Source organism: Scyliorhinus torazame, chromosome 25 (genome assembly GCF_047496885.1).
Source record: "Scyliorhinus torazame isolate Kashiwa2021f chromosome 25, sScyTor2.1, whole genome shotgun sequence".
Lineage (NCBI taxonomy): Eukaryota > Metazoa > Chordata > Chondrichthyes > Carcharhiniformes > Scyliorhinidae > Scyliorhinus > Scyliorhinus torazame.
In genome coordinates, this window is record NC_092731.1 from 13,440,788 (window position 1) to 13,463,156 (window position 22,369).

General features: G+C 49.3%; 1 protein-coding gene across 2 annotated transcripts in view; it reads right to left on the reverse strand.

Annotated features, from left to right (window-relative positions):
- Positions 1 to 22,369, reverse strand: part of LOC140402332 (inositol-tetrakisphosphate 1-kinase-like) — an 85,603-nt gene that overhangs the window by 35,839 nt on the left and 27,395 nt on the right. The window contains exons 2-3 of one of the 2 annotated variants that reach the window (XM_072490043.1): positions 18,575 to 18,599; positions 5,600 to 5,725 (exon numbers count right to left, since the gene is read on the reverse strand). In XM_072490043.1, the coding sequence (XP_072346144.1) occupies positions 5,600 to 5,725; positions 18,575 to 18,599 (151 nt within the window). The remainder of the gene's footprint in view (positions 1 to 5,599; positions 5,726 to 18,574; positions 18,600 to 22,369) is intronic. The other variant, XM_072490044.1, reaches the window with a different exon arrangement.

Here is a 22,369-nt window from a genome sequence, read left to right on the forward strand (position 1 = left end):
AGGAATAAGAAGGGTGCAGTCACAATGTTGGGGGTTTACTACAGGCCTCCCAACAGCCAGCGGGAGATAGAGGAGCAGATAGGTAGACAGATTTTGGAAAAGAGTAAAAACAACAGGGTTGTGGTGATGGGAGACTTCAACTTCCCCAATATTGACTGGGACTCACTTAGTGCCAGGGGCTTAGACGGGGCGGAGTTTGTAAGGAGCATCCAGGAGGGCTTCTTAAAACAATATGTAGACAGTCCAACTAGGGAAGGGGCGGTACTGGACCTGGTATTGGGGAATGAGCCCGGCCAGGTGGTAGATGTTTCAGTAGGGGAGCATTTCGGTAACAGTGACCACAATTCAGTAAGTTTTAAAGTACTGGTGGACAAGGATAAGAGTGGTCCTAGGATGAATGTGCTAAATTGGGGGAAGGCTAATTATAACAATATTAGGCGGGAACTGAAGAACCTAGATTGGGGGCGGATGTTTGAGGGCAAATCAACATCGGACATGTGGGAGGCTTTCAAGTGGCAGTTGAAAGGGATTCAGGACCGGCATGTTCCTGTGAGGAAGAAGGATAAATACAGCAATTTTCGGGAACCTTGGATGACGAGAGATATTGTAGGCCTCGTCAAAAAGAAAAAGGAGGCATTTATCAGGGCTAAAAGGCTGGGAACAGACGAAGCCTGCGTGGAATATAAGGAAAGTGGGAAGGAACTTAAGCAAGGAGTCAGGAGGGCTAGAAGGGGTCACGAAAAGTCATTGGCAAATAGGGTTAAGGAAAATCCCAAGGCTTTTTACATGTACATAAAAAGCAAAAGGGTAGCCAGGGAAAGGGTTGGCCCACTGAAGGATAGGCAAGGGAATCTATGTGTGGAGCCAGAGGAAATGGGCGAGGTACTAAATGAATACTTTGCATCAGTATTCACCAAAGAGAAGGAATTGGTAGATGTTGAGTCTGGAGAAGGGTGTGTAGATAGCCTGGGTCACATTGAGATCCAAAAAGAAGAGGTGTTGGGTATCTTAAAAAATATTAAGGTAGATAAGTCCCCAGGGCCTGATGGGATCTACCCCAGAATACTGAAGGAGGCTGGAGAGGAAATTGCTGAGGCCTTGACGGAAACCTTTGGATCCTCGCTGTCTTCGGGGGATGTCCCGGAGGACTGGAGAATAGCCAATGTTGTTCCTCTGTTTAAGAAGGGTAGCAAGGATAATCCCGGGAACTACAGGCCGGTGAGCCTTACTTCAGCGGTAGGGAAATTACTGGAGAGAATTCTTCGAGACAGGATCTACTCCCATTTGGAAGCAAATGGACGTATTAGTGAGAGGCAGCACGGTTTTGTGAAGGGGAGGTCGTGTCTCACTAACTTGATAGAGTTTTTCGAGGAGGTCACTAAGATGATTGATGCAGGTAGGGCAGTGGATGTTGTCTATATGGACTTCAGTAAGGCCTTTGACAAAGTCCCTCATGGTAGACTAGTACAAAAGGTGAAGTCACACGGGATCAGGGGTGAGCTGGCAAGGGGGATACAGAACTGGCTAGGCCATAGAAGGCAGAGAGTAGCAATGGAAGGATGCTTTTCTAATTGGAGGGCTGTGACCAGTGGTGTTCCACAGGGATCAGTGCTGGGGCCTTTGCTCTTTGTAGTATATATAAATGATTTGGAGGAAAATGTAACTGGTCTGATTAGTAAGTTTGCAGACGACACAAAGGTTGGTGGAATTGCGGATAGCGATGAGGACTGTCGGAGGATACAGCAGGATTTAGATTGTTTGGAGACTTGGGCGGAGAGATGGCAGATGGAGTTTAATCCGGACAAATGTGAGGTAATGCATTTTGGAAGGTCTAATGCAGGTAGGGAATATACGGTGAATGGTAGAACCCTCAAGAGTATTGAAAGTCAAAGAGATCTAGGAGTACAGGTCCACAGGTCACTGAAAATGGCAACACAGGTGGAGAAGGTAGTCAAGAAGGCATACGGCATGCTTGCCTTCATTGGCCGGGGCATTGAGTATAAGAATTGGCAAGTCATGTTGCAGCTGTATAGAACCTTAGTTAGGCCACACTTGGAGTATAGTGTTCAATTCTGGTCGCCACACTACCAGAAGGATGTGGAGGCTTTAGAGAGGGTGCAGAAGAGATTTACCAGAATGTTGCCTGGTATGGAGGGCATTAGCTATGAGGAGCGGTTGAATAAACTCGGTTTGTTCTCACTGGAACGAAGGAGGTTGAGGGGAGACCTGATAGAGGTCTACAAAATTATGAGGGGCATAGACAGAGTGGATAGTCAGAGGCTTTTCCCCAGGGTGGAGGGGTCAATTACTAGGGGGCATAGGTTTAAGGTGAGAGGGGCAAGGTTTAGAGTAGATGTACGAGGCAAGTTTTTTACGCAGAGGGTAGTGGGTGCCTGGAACTCGCTACCGGAGGAGGTGGTGGAAGCAGGGACGATAGTGACATTTAAGGGGCATCTTGACAAATACATGAATAGGATGGGAATAGAGGGATACGGACCCAGGAAGTGTAGAAGATTGTAGTTTAGTCGGGCAGCATGGTCGGCACGGGCTTGGAGGGCCGAAGGGCCTGTTCCTGTGCTGTACATTTCTTTGTTCTTGTTGGTAGGTGGATTGTCCACGCTAAATTGCCCCTTAAATTGGAAAAAATGAATTGGGTACTCTAAATTAAAAAAAAAAGAAAATCCCTCGGTGGCCGAAATCTACGGCGCTTTGCGGCTCTCCCGTCCGGCCGTTGGGCGCAAGAACCCACCCTCGGGAAGTGCCGGAGAATCCCGCTTCTGAACCGTTGTCCGCATTTCCGTTGCGATGGGCCATGAAAGTCCGCCCCTCGTTCCTGACAATGGGAACCATTCCACACCCTTCCCGTTCCTCATCCCGATGACTTTTTAATTTATTCACGGGACATGGGTGGCCCTAGATGCTCTTGATAAAGGTGATGGGGAGTCGCCATCTTGAAGCTACTGAGTAGCACGCTAGCCATTGCAGTGTCAACCACACTGCTGTGGGTAAGTGTCGACAAGTGTCGTGGGGCAGCACGGTAGCCTTGTGGATAGCACAATTGCTTCACAGCTCCAGGGTCCCAGGTTCGATTCCGGCTTGGGTCACTGTCTGTGCGGAGTCTGCACATCCTCCCCGTGTGTGTGTGGGTTTCCTCCGGGTGCTCCGGTTTCCTCCCACAGTCCAAAGATGTGCAGGTTAGGTGGATTGGCCATGATAAATTGCCCTTAGTGTCCAAAATTGCCCTTAGTGTTGGATGGGGTTATGGGGATAGGGTGGAGGTGTTGACCTTGGGTAGGGTGCTCTTTCCAAGAGCTGGTGCAGACTCGATGGGCCGAATGGCCTCCTTCTGCACTGTATAATCTATGAAATCTATGAACTACGTGTAAATGTATCCCTGGAGACTCCATCACATAACCTGTCCCCCCCGCCCGCCCGCCCCGCCATTATTCGGCCAACACGTCCATCCTTGTGACGTCCGGCCTTCCTATGCCAATCAGAAAGCAAAAAGACTCATTACTCAATTGGATGACAATTTACTGTCGGCCAAACAGTCTTTCCCCCCCCATTTTCACCATTTTTACATCTGGTATAGAGTAGTGTTCAAAGAAAATTATCGGGTCGCCCACAGCACCGTCCTGGAGATTGATCTTCAGGTGCTGGAGATTCCAGCCTGCGGCCCAGGTTGTGGGCCTGGAGTCACATGTTGGCCAGACCAGGCAAGGTTGACAGACTACCTTCCCTACACAACTCGATGGATTTCCACAACAGCCTGGCAGCTTGTCGGCCAATGACTGAAACTAGCTCTTTTATTCCAGGTTGACTTCATCAAGGGGTGGCACGGCGGTTTACACTGTTGCCTCACAACGCCAGGGACCCGGGTTCGATTCCGGCCTCAGGTGACTGTCTGTGTGGAGTTTGCACGTTCTTCCCGTGTCTGCGTGGGTTTCCTCCGGGTGCTCCGGATTCCTCCCACAGTCCAAAGATATGCAGGTTAGGAGGATTGGCCATGCTAAATTTCCCCTTAGTGTCCAAACGGTGGGGTGGGGTTCCTGGTTTACGGTAGGAGTCTGGCCCTATGAAGGGTGCTCTTTCAGAGGATCGGTGCAGACTCGATGGGCCGAATGGCCTCCTTCTGCACTGCAGATTCTATGAATTTAGAGTACCCAATTCATTTGTCCAATTAAGGGGCAATTTAGCGTGGCGAATCCACCTACCCTGCACATCTTTGGGTTGTGGGGGTGAAACCCACGCAAACACGGGGAGAATGTGCAAACTCCATACGGACAGTGACCCAGAGCCGGGATCGAACCTGGGACCTCGGCGCCGTGAGGCAGCAGGGCTAACCCACTGCGCTGCCCTAGATTCTATGAATTAACTGAATTTAAATCCCCCCCCAGCTGCCAATGGGGGGAGCTGAGCTGATAATGGCTGCTACCAGAAAGTTAGAGACGGGACGCGAGGTATTGTGGAGGGGAGAAGCTAGGATGGTCGCCTTAGAGCAGAGAAGGTGAAGCAAAACTTGAAAGGAGGTGCTTAAAATCACAAACGGTTTTGATACAAGAACTGGTTCCATTGGCAGAAGGGTTGGTAACCAGAGAGAGAGAGACAGATTCACCATGACTGACAGAGCGGCGAAAGGAGGAATGTTTTTGTACAGAGAGTTGTTATGATCTGGAATTTGCTGTCTGAAAGGGCAACGAAAGCCAATTCGCCTTTCAAAAGACAACTGGACAAATAACGTATTTATCTCGCGCCTTTAAGGTAACGAAACGTCTCAAGGTACGGAAACAGGAGATTTCTGAAACAAAATATGACGCCGAGGCATATTTGGTCAGGTGACCCCCCAAAAGCTTGGTCGAAGAGGTAGACCTCAACCAGTGCCATCAAGGCGGAATGCGAGGTCGAGGGACAGAGAGTTGGAGGGAGGGAATTCCAGAGCTTGGGGACCCAAGCGGCCACAGGCACGTCTCGGGGATGCTCGAGGGGCCAGAATTGGGAGCAGCGCAGATATCCCGGAGGGTTGGGAAGGGGGAGGGAGATTGCGGAGATAGGGAAGAGGGCGAGGCCACGGAGAGATCTGAAAAAAACAAGGATGAGAATTTTAAAATCGGGCTTGACCAGGAGTCAGTGTGGGTCAGCGAGCACAGGGGCTGATGGAGGTTTTGGCCACGGCAGCTGTGTTGTGGGTGATCTCAGGTTTGGGGAGGGTAGGATTTGGGAGGCCAGCCAGGCTTAAATTGGTACAGTCAAGCCTGGAGGTAACAAGCCTGCACATCTTTGGGTTGTGGGGGTGAGACCCACGCAAACACGGGGAGAATGTGCAAACTCCTCACAGACAGTGACCCAGAGCTGGGATCGAACCTGGGACCTCGGCGCCATGAGCGACGGTTTCAGCAGCGGATTATCTGAGGTAGGAGCAAAGTAATGGAGGTGGAAATAGGTGGTCTTAGTGATGGTAGGGGGAAAAATATCACAGCGCTGTGTCAAAAGAGCAGGGGCGAGTGAGATAGGCTCTCTCAAAGGGCCAGTACAGGGAGCAATGGGCCAAATGTCACCCTCCTTGTGCTGTACGATATTCGGCGTCAATGCCGCCACTCACCTGAAATTTCTGGATAAGTTGCTGTGACTGTGCATCTTTCTGCTCTGCCTCCAGCATCAGGTCTGAAAGCTTGTGAATGATCACATCAAAGGGTCCCTGATCCTCGATCGATTTGGTAAGATCAATCTGCAACACAATAGTCCCCGGGAGAATGAACAACTTCTAAACCTTTGCAAAGTTAGTACAGAGCAAAGCCGTACCGACAAATCCCACAAGGGAACCCCGTCCTCAAAGGGGTTTGGCTCTGTGCTCAATACCTATCCCCGCAACAACTCTCGACTCTCTTCAAAGCTCTGGAGTGTGCGGAGAATTAAATCCTATTCCTGTATCTGGGTAAGCTCTTCCAGGACCTCTAGCACATGCCCCGGGGATCGAATGCAAGCCTATAACCCGACAGGAGTGTTCTTATCGTGGGTTGCACGGTAGCACAGTGGTTAGCACAATTGCTTCACAGCTCCAGGGTCCCGGGTTCGATTCCCGGCTTGGGTCACTGTCTGTGCGGAGTCTGCACGTTCTCCCCGCGTCTGCGTGAGTTTCCTCTGGGTGCTCCGGTGTCCTCCCACGGTCCAAAGACGTGCAGGTTAGGTGAGAGAGAGAGAGAGAGAGCACTGGCACGGCGAATAATGTTTACGGGATCTCGTTGTGTAGCACCAAGTTAAGCACAGCAAGATTCCACAAACAGCAATGAAATAAACGTCTGCGTCTCCAGTGGTTTTTCTTGGTCGATGTCGGTTGAAGGATAAATATTGACCAGAACACTGGGGAGAACTCCCAGCTCGTCTTCAAAATGGAGGCCGTGGGGTCTTTATCATCCACCAGAGATCAATATGGTTCAATGTCTCCTCTGAATCTGCTCCATGAGGCACCGAGGCGATCAGCCCAGATCTTGTGCGCAAGTGTCTGGAGCGGGTCTTGAACTCACAATCCCCAACTCAGGAGGAAGAGTGTTGCTCTCTGAGCCACGGCTGATAGATAGGATTGGACCTGCTGTTGACATCGCAGGGATCAATCATTTCTCATGGAGTCAATACTAGTGCAGGAGGAGGCCCATTCGTACTGCATGGCAGCTCTCTGTATGGTTATCCAATCAACAGAATTTTAAAAATTGTTCGTAATCTATCGAGCATTGTCCCTTCAACTGTTTGCAATGTACTGACCGTACTCAGCCAACCCGTACTTGCAAAAATCGGGACTAACGTTGCACGTGATTCTGCGATTGGACAGCACTGATTGTGCTAAGAATTCCACCAACAAGCACATTAAGATTATCAGTCAGGATCGCAATATGAGGGCAGCGCGGTGGCGCAGTGGGTTAGCCCTGCTGCCTCAAGGCGCCGAGGTCCCAGGTTCGATCCCGGCTCTGGGTCACTGTCCGTGTGGTGTTTGCACATTCTCCCCGTGTCTGCGTGGGTTTCGCCCCCACAACCCAAAGCTGTGCAAGGTAGGTGGATTGGCCACGCTAAATTGACCCTTAATTGGAAAAAATGAATTGGGTACTCTAAATGTTTTTGTTTTTTTAATTTAAATAAAAAAGAATCGCAATATGGCCATTTATGCTTGCTAGAAGCTCCATATATTAATACATAGGGACTCATCCTCTGTAAGCAAAAGAGACATGTCCAGGCTTTATGCCTTTTTTGAATTGAACAAAAAGAGTGGCGGACATTAGTTCCTTGATGCATTCTCCGTGGCAACGCCTCCACCAATCAGAGTCAACTTGCTGATCAATCAACACTCCTTTTTTCATGCAGTATAAGTTGTTGCTCCCCTTTGAAATTTGGTATTCTTGCATTTGTCCTGATAAGTGCAAGGCGAAAAGCTTTGACGGCATGTCTCTTTTTCAGCAACACACAAGTTCTGTACCACGACTAACTGACTAAATAATTTTTAACTCAGCCACAAGAAACCACTTTAATCAAACCATGCACCCGACGTGCCGATAACTGCGCGTGAGTGCGTGTGTGAATGTCCTGTAAAGGTCCCAGTGCCCCTGTTAGCTGCCAGTTTTGTTGCCCTCATTCACAGAATGTGGGCAAGACGAAGATTCATTGCCCATCCCATAATGCCCCATAAAAAGGCGGTGGTGAGCCATCTTCTCAAATACAACGCTCGGCCATTTCAGAGGAGGCATTTAAGAGTCGACCACGTTGCTGCGGGTCTGGAGTCACGTGTAGGCTAGACCGGGTAAGGACGGCAGATTTCCTTCCCAAACGGGGCATCAGTGAACCAGATGGGTTTTTATAACAACACAATAACTATAACGAGGCTAGGTAATAATTTATTTTAACAAATTGAATTCGAGCTGCCGTGATGGGATTTGAACTTGTGCCTCCAGGTAACGCAGCTCTCCGGATTATGACCCAGTAACATAACCATTATGGTGTTGGATTCCTCCACCTTTCATCCGGAATAAACCCGTCGCCCATATACTTGATACCAATGATAAGGCTCGCTTCATAAACAAGCTTTGTTAGCCAATGGCTTGGACAGATCGCTTTTCTTTTGCATCTTAAGAATGACTGGGCCAAGTCTGGAGTTGTTCACTTTGGACTGGTTCCAGAGACCGTTAGCTCAAAGTTCAGACTTTGATATTAATCAGCCCACATAATCATTGCCGAATTAGCTCACAGAGCACTGAACCATATCCAAGGTAAAGGAAGGATCATTAACCCACACTGTGATCCAGCTCATTAAAAGCCCCTTCTCTTTCATTTGCTGTGGGCAGCACGGTAGCAGAAGTGGATAGCACTGTGGCTTCACAGCGCCAGGGTCCCAGGTTCAATTCCCCGCTGGGTCACTGTCTGTGCGGAGTCTGCACGTTCCTCCCACAGTCCAAAGACGTGCAGGTTAGGTGGATTGGCCGTGCTAAATTGCCCTTAGTGACCAAAAAGGTTAGGAGGGGTTATTGGGTTACGAGGATAGGGTGGACGTGAGGGCTTAAGTGGGTCAGTGCAGACTCGATGGGCCAAATGGCCTCCTTCTGCTCTGTGTCATTCTATGACCCTAAAGACAATGATGTGGGTGCTGGGATATGGCAGAGCAGTATTGGGCAACCTAGGTTCACAAGTGGGCAACCTGAGTGATCCTCCTCCATCTCAGAGGGCCGCAAGACTAAAATTGGGCTTGCTCACTAACTACAACCCCGTGAATAAAAATAAATACATTTAATACAGGATGGATTTTTCATAATGAGTTATAAAAAAATGCTCAATCATTTATATATTAATAGAACTCTCATCAACTTCAAATGGTAAAAACAAAAGAAATATTTACACTTTGTTCACAGAGGGAGCGCCCGGCTCTCACAGTCAATGTTGTGAGCAATCAGCATGCACCCTCACTTCGCTCGCCCCTCACTTCGCTCGCCCTATCATTTCAGCCATACTGGCAGGAAAAAAAACTACCCGGACAGAAATAAGCGGAATGTGGCGACCCCGCACGTGGGCAACGGCTAACAAAATGTCTCGTGGGGGCCGCACTCAGACCCCAGATGGGCCGCCAGTGGCCCCCCCCACCCCCCCTCCCCCTCCCCTCCCCCCGGTCGCAGGTCGCCCACCGCTGCAATAGAGGCAGAAACCCCCCACAGGACATAAGATTTGCACTTGCACGTACCGTGACCTTCTAGGCCGCAGGCTGAGAGCTGATAAGTGGGACTAGGCCGAATGTCCGGCATGGGAACGAGTGGCCGATAGGCCTCCTTCCGAGTTGTAAACTTTGGTGATTTCCACGTGTAAAGACACACTTTCACAGACTTCATTAATGAACACAGAAGGTATTTAGTAATAAGAAGTGTATAGCAGACTCATGGCTGTAGCTCGCTCCCTCAAAAATGAGTCAGCCTCGGGGCCTCGCGCCGTGGGGTTGATTCCCCACTCGAGTCCCGATTGAGTCACATGGGCCACGTGACCCTTACTCTGCTGTGTTGCCCTGAAAGGCACAATCGCCACACTGTTCTTCTCCAACGAGAACAGAAGGTAGAGGGGTTCAAAATCACGAGGTGGGGGGGGGGGCATTCTGGTCAGAATCGATAGTGAAAAACTGTTCCCATTGGTGGAAGGATTGAGACCGAGAGGGATTCAGTTTTAAGGTAATTGGCAAAAGAAGCAAGCGATTCATTGGGATCTCAAGGATGCATCAAGGAACTAATGTCCGCCACTCTTTTTGTTCAATTCAAAAAAGGCATAAAGCCTGGACATGTCTCTTTTACTTAAAAAAAAGTAATTGGTGGGTAATTGGCTGGGCCAGCATTTATTACCCTTGAACTGAGCATCTCGCTTGGCCATTTCAGAGTCAGTTAAGAGTCAACCACATTGTTGTGGGTCTGGAGTCACATGTAGGCCAGACCGGGTAAGGACGGCAGATTTCCTTCCCTGTAGTGATGTCCTGGTACTGAGGTGATTGACCTCCGACCAGTTCCTTTTTGTCAGGTACGACTCCAACCAGTGGAGAGTTTTCCCCCTGATAAACATTGACTCCAGTTTTGCTGGGGCTCCTTGATGCCAGACTCGGTGGAATGTTGCCTTGACGTCAAGGACAATCACTCTCGGCTCATCTCCGGAGTTCAGCTCTTTTGCGGGAGAGAGGGAGAGGGAGGAGGAGAGAGGGAGGGGGAGAGAAGGGGAGAGAGAGGGCAAGAGAGCGCGAGAGAGAGAGAGAGAGAGAGAGCGAGAGCAAGCAAAACGAGATTGAACGAATGAGAGTGTCATGAATCTGAATGGTCAGCGGTAGACGGTATTGAAAGGGTCTCAATTGGAATGAATCTCTCCTAGTAATGAGGTTAGAATGGTAGTTTAGACAATAATCAAGTGTGATTAGCTTTTGGAGAAGAAACAGATAATAGATGATTGGGAAGGTCCAAGACATACTCATATGTTAATGTACACTCAAGGGAGTTGATAAGGGCAAAGAGAGAGAGAGAGTGAAAGAATCATAGAATTTACAGTGCAGAAGGAGGCCTTTTGGCCCATCGAGTCTGCACCGGCCCTTGGAAAGAGCACCCTATCTAAGCCCACACCTCCACCCTATTCCCGTAATCCAATAACCCCACCTATCCTTTTTTGGACACCAAGGGGACAATTTATCACGGCCATCTTTGGACTGTGGGAGGAAACCGGAGCACCCGGAGGAAACCCACGCACACACGGGCAGACCCCGCAGAGAAAATCACCCAAGCCGGGAATCGAACCTGGGACCTTGCAGCTGTGAAGCAACCACTGTGCTACCCCGCTGCCCAAAGATGGGGGCGCGAGCGAGAAAGAGAGATAGAGAGCATGCAAGAGACAGGAACAAAGAGAGCCCGAAGCAGAACAGAAAAAGGAAGGCGAAGAGGGACACAACAGGAAGCAGACGAGGGGATAGAGAGAGCAGCAACAACGAAACGTGGCAATAGGATTTACACTCCGATCGACTTCATTAGCTGGGAAAGCTCACGAAAATTGTGTCGGGAATGAAAGCTCTTCCTTTAAAGCACCTCAGCAATCTCTCCAAGACCTCAAGGGTCAGTCGCTAAGGAGATGAAAGGAACCAACTGGAGCTGCAGGTGTGGGGGACATGAAGGATGTCCATCAGCAGCCGGTCGTGGCAGGGGCAAATTAACCTGAATGACACGTTGGGCCCTTGTGGCTGGTGGAGCAGTGAACCAGCTGACATGGGTGGCCTCTGTGCATGACACCAGCACAATACCTGGACGCGGGAAAGTGCTGGAGCGGGGAGAGTATCAACAATTTATGTTTTTAAATGGCAGCAATGCGCAGCAACCCTTTCAACATCAGATTCGGAGAGGTGGGGGTGGGGGGTGGGGGGGGGGGGGGTGGGGGGTTGACAGCGTAGGTGCTGAGAGGATGTAGCGAAAGTGGGAGAGGGGGCACAGTTTAAAAATAAGGGGTCTCCCAATTGAGAAGGAGGTGGGGGGGGGGGGGGGACTTTTTCCCCCCTCAGAGGATCTTTGGAATTCTCTTCTCCAGAGAGCAGTGGAGGCCTCGTGATTGGGCGGCATGGTGGCACAGTGGTTAGCACTGCTGCCTCACAGCGCCAGGGGCACAGGTTCGATTCCCACTTGGGTCACTGTCTGTGCGGCGTCTGCGCGTCCTCCCCGTGTGTGTGCGTGGGTTTCCTCCGGGTGCTCCGGTTTCCTCCCACAGTCCAAAGATGTGCAATTCCTTTTTTAAATCATTTACGGGCTGTGGGCGTCTCAGCATCTATTGTCCATCCCTAGTTGCCCTGGAGAAGGTGGTGGGTGAGCCGTCTTCTTCAACCGCTGCGGTCCCCGGGGTGTAGGTACACCCACTGTGCTGTTAGGGAGGGAGTTGCAGGATTTTGATCCAGCGACAGTGAAGGAACGGCCGATGTCTTTCGGGGTGGTGAGGGACTTGGAGGGGGTTAGGTGGGGTTACGGGGATTGGGCCCAGGTGGGGTGCTCTTTCAGAGGGTCAGTGAAGCCGGCGATGGGCCGAATGGCCTCCTTCTGCTCTGTAGGGATTCCATGATATTCAAGACTGAGTGAGACAGAGTTTTCATTGAAAAAGGGAGCCGAGGGTTACGGGGGAACAGGCAGGAATGTGGAGTTAAGGCCACAATCAGATCAGTCATGATGTCATTAAATGGCAGAGCAAGTTAGAGGGGCCGAATGGCCCAATCCTGCACCCATTTCTCCCGATTGGGGGGAGAGAAGCTTCATTCTCACATCCAGGGATGAGGGGGCAGCACCCAATTGACTTTGGCGGAGTGGGTTAGCACTGCTGCCTCATGGCACCGAGGTCCCGGGTTCGGTCCCGGCTCTGGGTCACTGTCCGTGTGCAGTTTGCACATTCTCCCCGTGTTTGCGTGGGTTTCGCCCCACAACCCAAAGGTGTGCAGGCTAGGTGGATTGGCCACGCTAAATTGACCCTTAAATTGGAAAAAATGAATTGGGTACACTAAAATGTATTTAAAAAAAGATTAACAGCTCACGAGATGGGAGGTTAAGCCAAAGTTTAGGATGGCTTCTCAGGTGGATGTAAAAGCTCCGGGAGCTGTAACCTGCGGGCGAAGGAAGGAGGAGATCCCCCACAGCGCCCAGGCCCAATAATCACCGCTTAGCCAACGTCACTAAAGTCAAAACGCATCATTTGTCTCATTGCTGTTGGTGGGATCTTTCTGTGCGGCAATTGGTTGTCACGTTCCCCACGTTATGGCAGTGACTAGGCTTAGGAGAATGGGGGGGGGGGGAGAAAAAACATTTTTTGGGGGGGGGGCGTCCTGATATAGTGGGAGGCGCTATGCAAATGCAAGTTGTTTCTTTAACGTTGACAATCTGGCTCAGATTCCGGGAAGACCCATAACAACGCCACCGGAGTCTGCAGCCGGCGAATCCGATCCAAAATATTATCCCTTCTTTTCAGAAGCTAATTCACCTGCCACGCAAAACCAGCTGTTTACATACATAGGACCAGGAGGAGGCCTTCTGGCCCATCGAGCCTGCTCCGTCATTCATCACGATCATGGCTGATCATCCAACTCAATAGTCTAATCCTGCTTTCTCCCCATAGCCTTTGATCTCATTCTCCCCATGTGCTGTATCCAGCCGCCTCTTGAATTAAACCTTTGCACAAAATGCGTCGCCTTGTTGAGAGAAGGATAAACTATGAACATTAACTTAAAACAAGGCAGATAACACGGCCAGGGATAATAAATATAAATCAAACAATCGCACCACAAGGCAACGTACAGACAGGAGTTACGTAGAATGTTCTTTGTTCCTTCAGGGGATGTGGGCATCGTTGGGCTGGGCCCAGCATGTTCTGCCCATCCCTAATTGCCCCTTGAACCAAGTGTCTCACTTGGGGCCATTCCAGAGGGGCGGTTAAAGGCCAGCCACGTCGAGGTGAGTCTGGAGTCACGTGTAGGCCAGACCGGGCAAAGAAGGCAGATTTCCGAAGCACAGCAGAGAAACAGGCCATTGGGGCCCAAGTTATTGATGCTGGCTTTTAGGTTTTCCACTCGTCTCCTCCTGGTTCCCCCTTCGTCACATCCCACCTGATGTATTGGGTGTTCTGGATCACATACAGGTCACCATCACTTGAAGTAGTGCAACACTATTTTATTAAAAGGTTAACTATTTAAACATACTTGAACTGTGGGTAAATACGATACTAGCTTTAACTGGCAGGCTGTGAGCTCTGTGCTCCTAGCTAGCTGCTACTCGAATGAGCGGGAACTCTGATGCCCCCTGTCTTTATAGTGCGTGTGCTCTCACTGGTGATTGGCTGCAGTGTTGTGTATGTTGATTGGTCCCACTGTGTGTCCATCAGTGTGTGTCTGCATCATAAGAACTAGGAGCAGGAGTAGGCCATCTGGCCCCTCGAGCCTGCTCCACCATTCAATGAGATCATGGCTGATCTTTTGTGGACTCAGCTCCACTTTCCGGCCCGAACACCATAACCCTTAATTCCTTTATTCTTCAAAAAACTATCTATCTTTATCTTAAAAACATTTAATGAAGGAGCCTCTACTGCTTCACTGGGCAAGGAAGTCCATAGATTCTCAACCCTTTGGGTGAAGAAGTTCCTCCTAAACTCAGTCCTAAATCTACTTCCCCTTATTTTGAGGCTATGCCCCCTAGTTCTGCTTTCACCCGCCAGTGGAAACAACCTGCCCGCATCTATCCTATCAATTCCCTTCATAATTTTATGTTTCTATAAGATCCCCCCTCATCCTTCTAAATTCCAACGAGTACAGTCCCAGTCTACTCAACTTCTCCTCGTAATCCAACCCCTTCAGCTCTGGGATTAACCTAGTGAATCTCCTTTGCACACCCTCCAGTGCCAGTACGTCCTTACTCAAGTAAGGAGACCAAAACTGAACACAATACTCCAGGTGTGGCCTCACTAACACCTTATACAATTGCAGCATAACCTCCCTAGTCTTAAACTCCATCCCTCTAGCAATGAAGGACAAAATTCCATTTGCCTTCTTAATCACCTGTTGCACCTGAAAACCAACTTTCTGCGACTCATGCACTAGCACACCCAGATCTCTCTGCACAGCAGCATGTTTTAATTTTTTATCATTTAAATAATAATCCCTTTTGCCGTTATTCTTACCAAAATGGATAACCTCACATTTGTCAACATTGTATTCCATCTGCCAGACCCTAGCCCATTCACTTAGCCTGTCCAAATCCCTCTGCAGACTTCCAGTATCCTCTGCACTTTTTGCTTTACCACTTATCTTAGTGTCGTCTGCAAACTTGGACACATTGCCCTTGGTCCCCAACTCCAAATCATCTATGTAAATTGTGAACAGTTGTGGGCCCAACACTGATCCCTGAGGGACACCACTAGCTACTGATTGCCAACCAGAGAAACACCCATTAATCCCCACTCTTTGCTTTCTATTAATTAACCAATCCTCTATCCATGCTCCTACTTTCCCCTTAATGCCATGCATCTTTATCTTATGCAACAACCTTTTGTGTGGCACCTTGTCAAAGGCTTTCTGGAAATCCAGATATACCACATCCATTGGCTCCCCGTTATCTACCGCACTGTTAATGTCCTCAAAAAATTCCACTAAATTAGTTAGGCACGACCTGCCCTTTATGAACCCATGCTGCGTCTGTCCAATGGGACAATTTCCATCCAGATGCCTCGCTATTTCTTCCTTGATGATAGATTCCAGCATCTTCCCTACTACCGAAGTTAAGCTCACTGGCCTATAATTACCCACTTTCTGCCTACCTCCTTTTTAAAACAGTGGTGTCACGTTTGCTAATTTCCAATCCGCCGGGACCACCCCAGAGTCTAGTGAATTTTGGTAAATTATCACTAGTGCATTTGCAATTTCCCTAGCCATCTCTTTTAGCACTCTGGGATGCATTCCATCAGGGCCAGGAGACTTGTCTACCTTTAGCCCCATTAGCTTGCCCATCACTACCTCCTTGGTGATATCAATCCTCTCAAGGTCCTCACCTGTCATAGCCTCATTTCCATCAGTCACTGGCATGTTATTTGTGTCTTCCACTGTGAAGACCGACCCAAAAAACCTGTTCAGTTCCTCAGCCATTTCCTCATCTCCCATTATTAAATCTCCCTTCTCATCCTCTAAAGGACCAATATTTACCTTAGCCACTCTTTTTTGTTTTATGTATTTGTAGAAACTTTTACTATCTGTTTTTATATTCTGAGCAAGTTTACTCTCATAATCTACCTTACTCTTCTTTATAGCTTTTTTAGTAGCTTTCTGTTGCCCCCTAAAGATTTCCCAGTCCTCTAGTCTCCCACTGATCCTTGCTACTTTGTATGTTTTTTCCTTCAATTTGATACTCTCCCTTATTTCCTTAGATGTGGAGATGCCGGCGTTGGACTGGGGTGAGCACAGTACGAAGTCTTACAACACCAGGTTAAAGTCCAACAGGTTTGTTTCGATGTCACTAGCTTTCGGAGCGCTGCTCCTTCCTCAGGTTATTTCCTTAGATATCCACAGTCGATTTTCCCTCTTTTTACCGTCCTTCCTTTTTGTTGGTATAAACCTTTGCTGGGCACTGTGAAAAATCACTTGGAAGGTTCTCCACTGTTCCTCAACTGTTTCACCATAAAGTCTTTGCTCCCAGTCTACCTTAGCTAGTTCTTCTCTCATCCCATTGTAATCTCCTTTGTTTAAGCACAAAACACTAGTGCTTGATTTTACCTTGTCATCCTCTAACTGTATTTTAAATTCTACCATAATATACTGGTGTATATTATGACACCACCAGCGTATCCTTCTCTTCCCCTTCCCAATCGTTTGTTTGTTCCCGCTTTCAACCACCATAAAAAACAAATCCTGTTCGCCTTCGACGAAAGCAGTGGAGAGATTTACCAGAACGATACCCAAACTGAGAGGTTTGGGCCTATCAGGAAAAGGCTGCCTCTTTTCTCTAGAAAAGAGAAGATCAAGGGGTTATTGGGTAGAGTTTGTTCAAGTTATACAAAAGTTTGGTAGGGTCTCTGTCGACAATGTTTGCACTAGCACAGGGGGCCAAAACTAGGGGCTAGGATGACAGTGTGTGTTACAGTTCACTAGGGGTGTCCGGATTGGCATGTTGCAGTCCGGAGCTATGGATCATGACATCTAAGGTGGCCGCCCTTAAACCCAACCAGGAGAAACGTCTTTATCCAGAGAGTGGTGAGACGGTGGAACTCACTACCGCAGGGAGTGGCTGAGACAAGTAGTGTGGATGCATTCAAGGGGCAGCCGGATAAACATATCAGAAAGAAAGGAAGGGAGGCTCTGCTGATAGGGTGAGTGTTATTAAATTCATTTATGGGATGTGGGCCAACATTTGTTGCCCACCCCTAATTGCTCCTTGAGAAGGTGGTGGTGAGACACCTTCTTTGTTTTTTTATAAATTTAGAGTACCCAATTCATTTTTTCCGATTAAGGGGCAATTTAGCGTGGCCAATCCACCTACCCTGCACATCTTTGGGTTGTGGGGGCGAAACCCACGCAAACACGGGGAGAATGTGCGAACTCCACAGTGCTACCACTGCGCCACATGCTGCCCTATGAGCCGCCTTCTTGAACCGCTGCAGTTGGCGTGGTGTAGGTACTCCCACAGTGCTGTTCGGGAAAGAATTCCAGGATTTTGACCCAGCGACAGTGAAGGAACGGCCAATATATTTCCCAGTCAGGATGGCGAGTGACTTGGAGGGGAACCTACAGGTGGTGGGTTCCCCATGTATCTGCTGCTGCCCTTGTCCTTCTAGATGGCAGCGGCTGTGGGTTTGGAAGGTGCTGCCCAAGGAGCCTTGGTGAGTTGCTGCGGTGCATCTTGTAGATGGTGCACACGGTTGCCACTGTGCGTCGGTGGTGGAGGGAGTGAATGTTTGTGGAAGGAGGAGCAATCAAGCGGGGCTGCTTAATCCTGGATGGTGTCAAGCTTCTTGAGTGTTGTTGGAGCTGCACTCATCCAGGCCAGTGGAGAGTCCATCACACTCCTGACTTGTACCTTGTAGATGGTGGACAGGCTTTGGGGGCTCAGATCAGGAGATTAAAGAGGGGTGAAAGGAGATTGAACACCAGCATTGATCTAATGGACTGAATGACCTATAAATACTTTGTAACTTTGCAAAAACTCTTCCCAGTATTAATGGGATAGGTACACATCCCATTGTCAAATATCTTGCCAAACAAGCGTAAGCACCAACCACATTTGTCAAGACACACCCTTCATTAATCCCGAGGAAGTAGAGTCTTGAATTGTTATCAATGCAAGGAAGTCCAAAGGAGGAAAATACAAACAAAAAACATTGGTCGCACTCAGCAGGCTGGGCAGCATTTATGGAGCGATGGACTCGGGTTGATAACCTATAGCCCGAAACTAGGAAACGATGAAAGGTCATCATCTTTCACTCCACCCACTCCCACACCCCCTCGCCACCCTAACCCTCTGTTGCTAATCTGCTAAGTCTCTCTAACATTATTCACTCTTCACTCCGATGAAATATTTACAAATTCCATATCTAAAAGATGAACTTCCAACAATCTGACCCGAGGTGACAAGTAGAGGCCCCCAGAGGTTCCTCCTGTTGCCATGTTAAAGAAATCTTTCGCTAGCACCTCCCCAACACGCGACCTCCATCGCTAGAACAGCAGATGCACAAGAACATCATCATCTCCAGTTCCACCACCGCCGCGCACCATCCCGACTTGAAAATATATCGGCCGTTCCTTCGCTGTTGCTGGGTCAAAATCCCGGATCTCCCTCCCTAACAGCACAGTGGGTGTACCTACACCTCAGGGACTGCAGCGGTTCAAGGCGGCGGCTCCCCACCACCTTTCGAGGGGCAATTAGGGACGGGCAGCAAAAGCGTCACCGCCTTGCCAGTGACGCCCACGAAGCAGTGAAAAAAATTAGCGGAGTGAATCTTCACCACAAGAGACTAGCTGGGGAAAGAGGCGCAGTTTTAACCTTTTATCAAGGGGTCTAAAAGATGCGAGAAGCTGGCCGTGACTCACCTGGATGACCTCGATTCCTCTTGCCCTGAGGAGGAGAAGAAAAATCATCGTTAAACTTTTAGCCACTTTATCAATGACTGAGTGAAACTGTAACTTCTGTCGTCCGTTAACTGACCGTTTGGCCAAACCCCCCCCCCCCACCCCATGCGCACTGTGAATCCCCGTCAGGGGGAGGGCCGAGCCGTGCAAAAGGTCACAGGCACCTGGCGGCACTCCCGCCGGCGGCCAATGGCGCCATACGCCGCTGCAGACCCGGGGAATCCCGCCCGTAGGCTCACACCGCACTCCAAAATCCTGTCACCGAGAGCGCGGTCGGCCTGTGGAGTTCAGTGGAGGCCAGAACATTGGGTGTTTTCAAGAAGCAGTTAGATATAGCACTTGGGGCGAAAAGGATTAAAGGATATTGTGGGGGGCGGGGGGGTGGGGGGGGAAAGAGGCGTGAGTTGGATGATCAGCCACGAGCAGAACGAATGGCAGGGCAGATCCGAGGGGCTGAATGGCCTCCTCCTGCTCTCTGTGGTCCCATGAGCACTTCGCTGCTGTACTGAGCGAGTGCTGCACCGTCAGAAATGCCACCTTTTGAATGAAGCTTCAGAGGAAAGATCCCACGAGACGACTTGAGGAAGGGCAAGGCAGTTGTCCCCTGTGCCCTGGACAATATCTCTCTCTCAGCCAACTTGATGAAAACATTTACTGTTGGTCATTCACCACTGTGGTGATATACATCACTGTAAGTACACAAAGGGTTAATGTGCATACACGACACCTAGCTAGACACTAGAGGGAGCACCAGAGACATGACACACAGACAGTCAACCAATAGGTCAGTAAGATAGGACACGACCAATGGGCATTCACGATACACACAGAGGTGACACTACCACGGGAGGGCATTACACCAACCCATATATAAGGACACATCACACATGATCTTCCTCTTTCCAGTGACGACTCTCAGTGAGTATAGACACAGGGTTGATTTGAAACACATCACACCCACCACGTGGATTGTAGCAGACTGGTTCGTCAGTCTGAGTAGCTATAGAAGGATTAACAGGAGAGTCGAATCCAAATAGGAGAATTGTTAATAGTTTAATAAATGTGTTAAAGCTATCTCCAAGTCTGAACCTTCCTTTGTCAGAGTGCACATCAAGGAAGCAGCTTATGCTACATCAAGAGCATAACAAAACATGGTTCCAGGAGTGAACTGTTTAAATCCATATAGTTACAACTCAGCAAACAGCGACAACCAGCAACAGCAGCCAGGCAAGATGACGTTTGAGATTCCCGTTCCACAGCAGCTCAGGTACCACGGCAATCTCAGTGAAAACTGGCGTTGGTTCCGGCAGAGATTCGAGATCTACCTGGTAGCGTCCGACCTAGATGGCGTGGCGGATGCAGAGAAAATAAAGCTTCTACTTATCATCGCGGGTCCAGATTGCTATTTCTGGGGGTTTGCCATGTGCAGACTGGCTGCTGCCTTTCCTACATTACGACAGCCAATGCGCTTCAAAAATGCTTCATTGGTTGAAAAACACTGTGGAACATTCCATGGTCCTGAAAGGTGCTATACAAATGTAAATTCTCACTTTTTTTCCTAAAACGAAGAAAGATCCCAATTCAATTTCCCTGTCAGTACAGTGCCTTTTTTATGAATTTAAAGTATCCAATCACTTTTTCCAATGAAGGGGCAATTTAGCGTGGCCAGTCCACCTACCCTGCACATCTTTGGGTTGTGGGGGTGAAACCCACGCAAACACGGGGAGAATGTGCAAACTCCACACAGACAGTGACCCGGGGCCGGGATCGAACCTGGGACCTTGCCGCCGTGAGGCAGCAGTGCTACAGGGCTGCCTCTAACTCAGAGCACTGCCCAGGAGATTGACCTTCAATTCTGAGGGACTCGAAGCTTCTACATTACGAAGCTTAAAGGGAAAAAAAAACCCAGCAGATTTTGTCTCTTACACGTCCAGCAAGATGTACGGTAAGCTTACAAGAGGTTGGGACGTGGAACTAGCAACAGGGAGGTTGTGGCTTTAAATCCCACCAAGGCAGAATGAGGAGCCGTGCGCAGGCACCAGGAACAATGACAACAGAAGCTTCTAGATTGTTGTAAAAGAGAAACTGACTCCTCAATGGGTCTGCCCAGCATATCCCAGATTTGGATGGATCAAGCGTGACTTTCTCTCACACTCAATAGCGTTAACAACATGAACTTGAACACTCTTAATGTAAGAAATTGTCACAAGGCAATTAACAAGGGTGTCATCAACGGAATTTTTGATATCGAGCCACAGATTGAGATATCACAACAGACGCTCAAAGGCTTGGCCAAAGGGGGAGGTTTTTAAAAATAAATTTAAGAGTACTCAATTCTTTTTTCCAATTAAAGGGGCAATTTAGTGTGCCCAGTCCACCTTCCCTGCACGTCTTTGGGTTATGGGGGTGAGACCCACACAGATACGGGGAGAATGTGCAAACTCCACACGGACAGTGACCCAGAGCTGGGGTCGAACCTAGGTCCTCGGCGCCGCGAGGCAGCTGTGCTAACCACTGCGCAACTGTGTCGCCCCCCCCCTCCCTCAAGGGAGAGGTTTTAAAGGATGTCCTGAAGGAGAAGAGAGAGCGAGAGAGGAGGAAGGATTCAGGGAGGGAATACCAGAGCTTAGAGTATCTTGTTAATTGCCTTATGACAATTTCTTAGAGTCCAGGTAGTTGAGGCCAATGTGAGCGGGGAGGGGGGGAGCCATGATCGAATGGCGGAGCAGACTTGATGGGCCAAGTGGCCTATTTCTGCTCCTAAGTCTTATGGTCTTATGGAAGGTGCGTTCCTAACACGGTCAAACAGGTTGTTTATCAGCCTGTAACTCCTTCCAATGCGCCGATGGTAAGAACCATTGAGTCCGTACAGTGCAGAAGAAGGCCATTCGGCCCATCAGGTCTACACCACCCCTCTGTAGAGCACCCAAACCTAGGCCTCTTCCTCACGCTACCCCCATAACCCCACCAAACTGCACATCTTTGGACTGTGGCAGGAAACCGGAGCGCCCGGAGGAAACCCACGCAGACACGGGGAGAACGTGCAGACTCCGCACAGAGAGTGACCGGAGCCCGGAATCGACCCCGGGCCCCTGGCGCTGTGAGGCAGCAGTGCTAACCACCATGCCGCCCAGAGTGAAGAGTGGGAGAGATTCTGGGTCGGTTATGCTGCAGAAGACAATGGCAGATCACTACAGTCCTTTGCCAAGCACAATCACAGACCAGTTGAATGGGAGTCCATGGTTGCCGACTTCCTCTTAAGGCATCGTCCTAAACGAGATGGACCTCGCTCTCATTTTATTTTTTCTCTCTCTCTATCAATTTTTGGTCCTCAGGATCACCAGTCTTCTGGCAAATTTATCGGCCACCTCTTTTCAGTCTAATATGGAGCTAGTTATTTCTCAAAGGAATGCAAAACATATCATTAACACCAGCAAACCTCTGATGGCTTTGCCAGCGGCAAGTTTGATGGTTTAGAAGGAATGAGACATTATATTACGTAACACACCGTGTGTTATTTTACTGCACCCATAGTTATCTCTGTAACCTCGTCCAGCCCCTACAACCTTCCGAGATTGGTACATTCCCACAAATCCAACCTCTTAAGTCATTCCTTACTGACATGTTTGGCCAAGCTTGGTCCTGGGTATCTCGCTTCTGCGGCTCATGGATTAAATGTATCCCTGGAGGTTTCAACACTTGACTTGCACCCCCCCCCCCCCCCCCACCCCCCCCTCCCGCGCTCCAGACATTAGT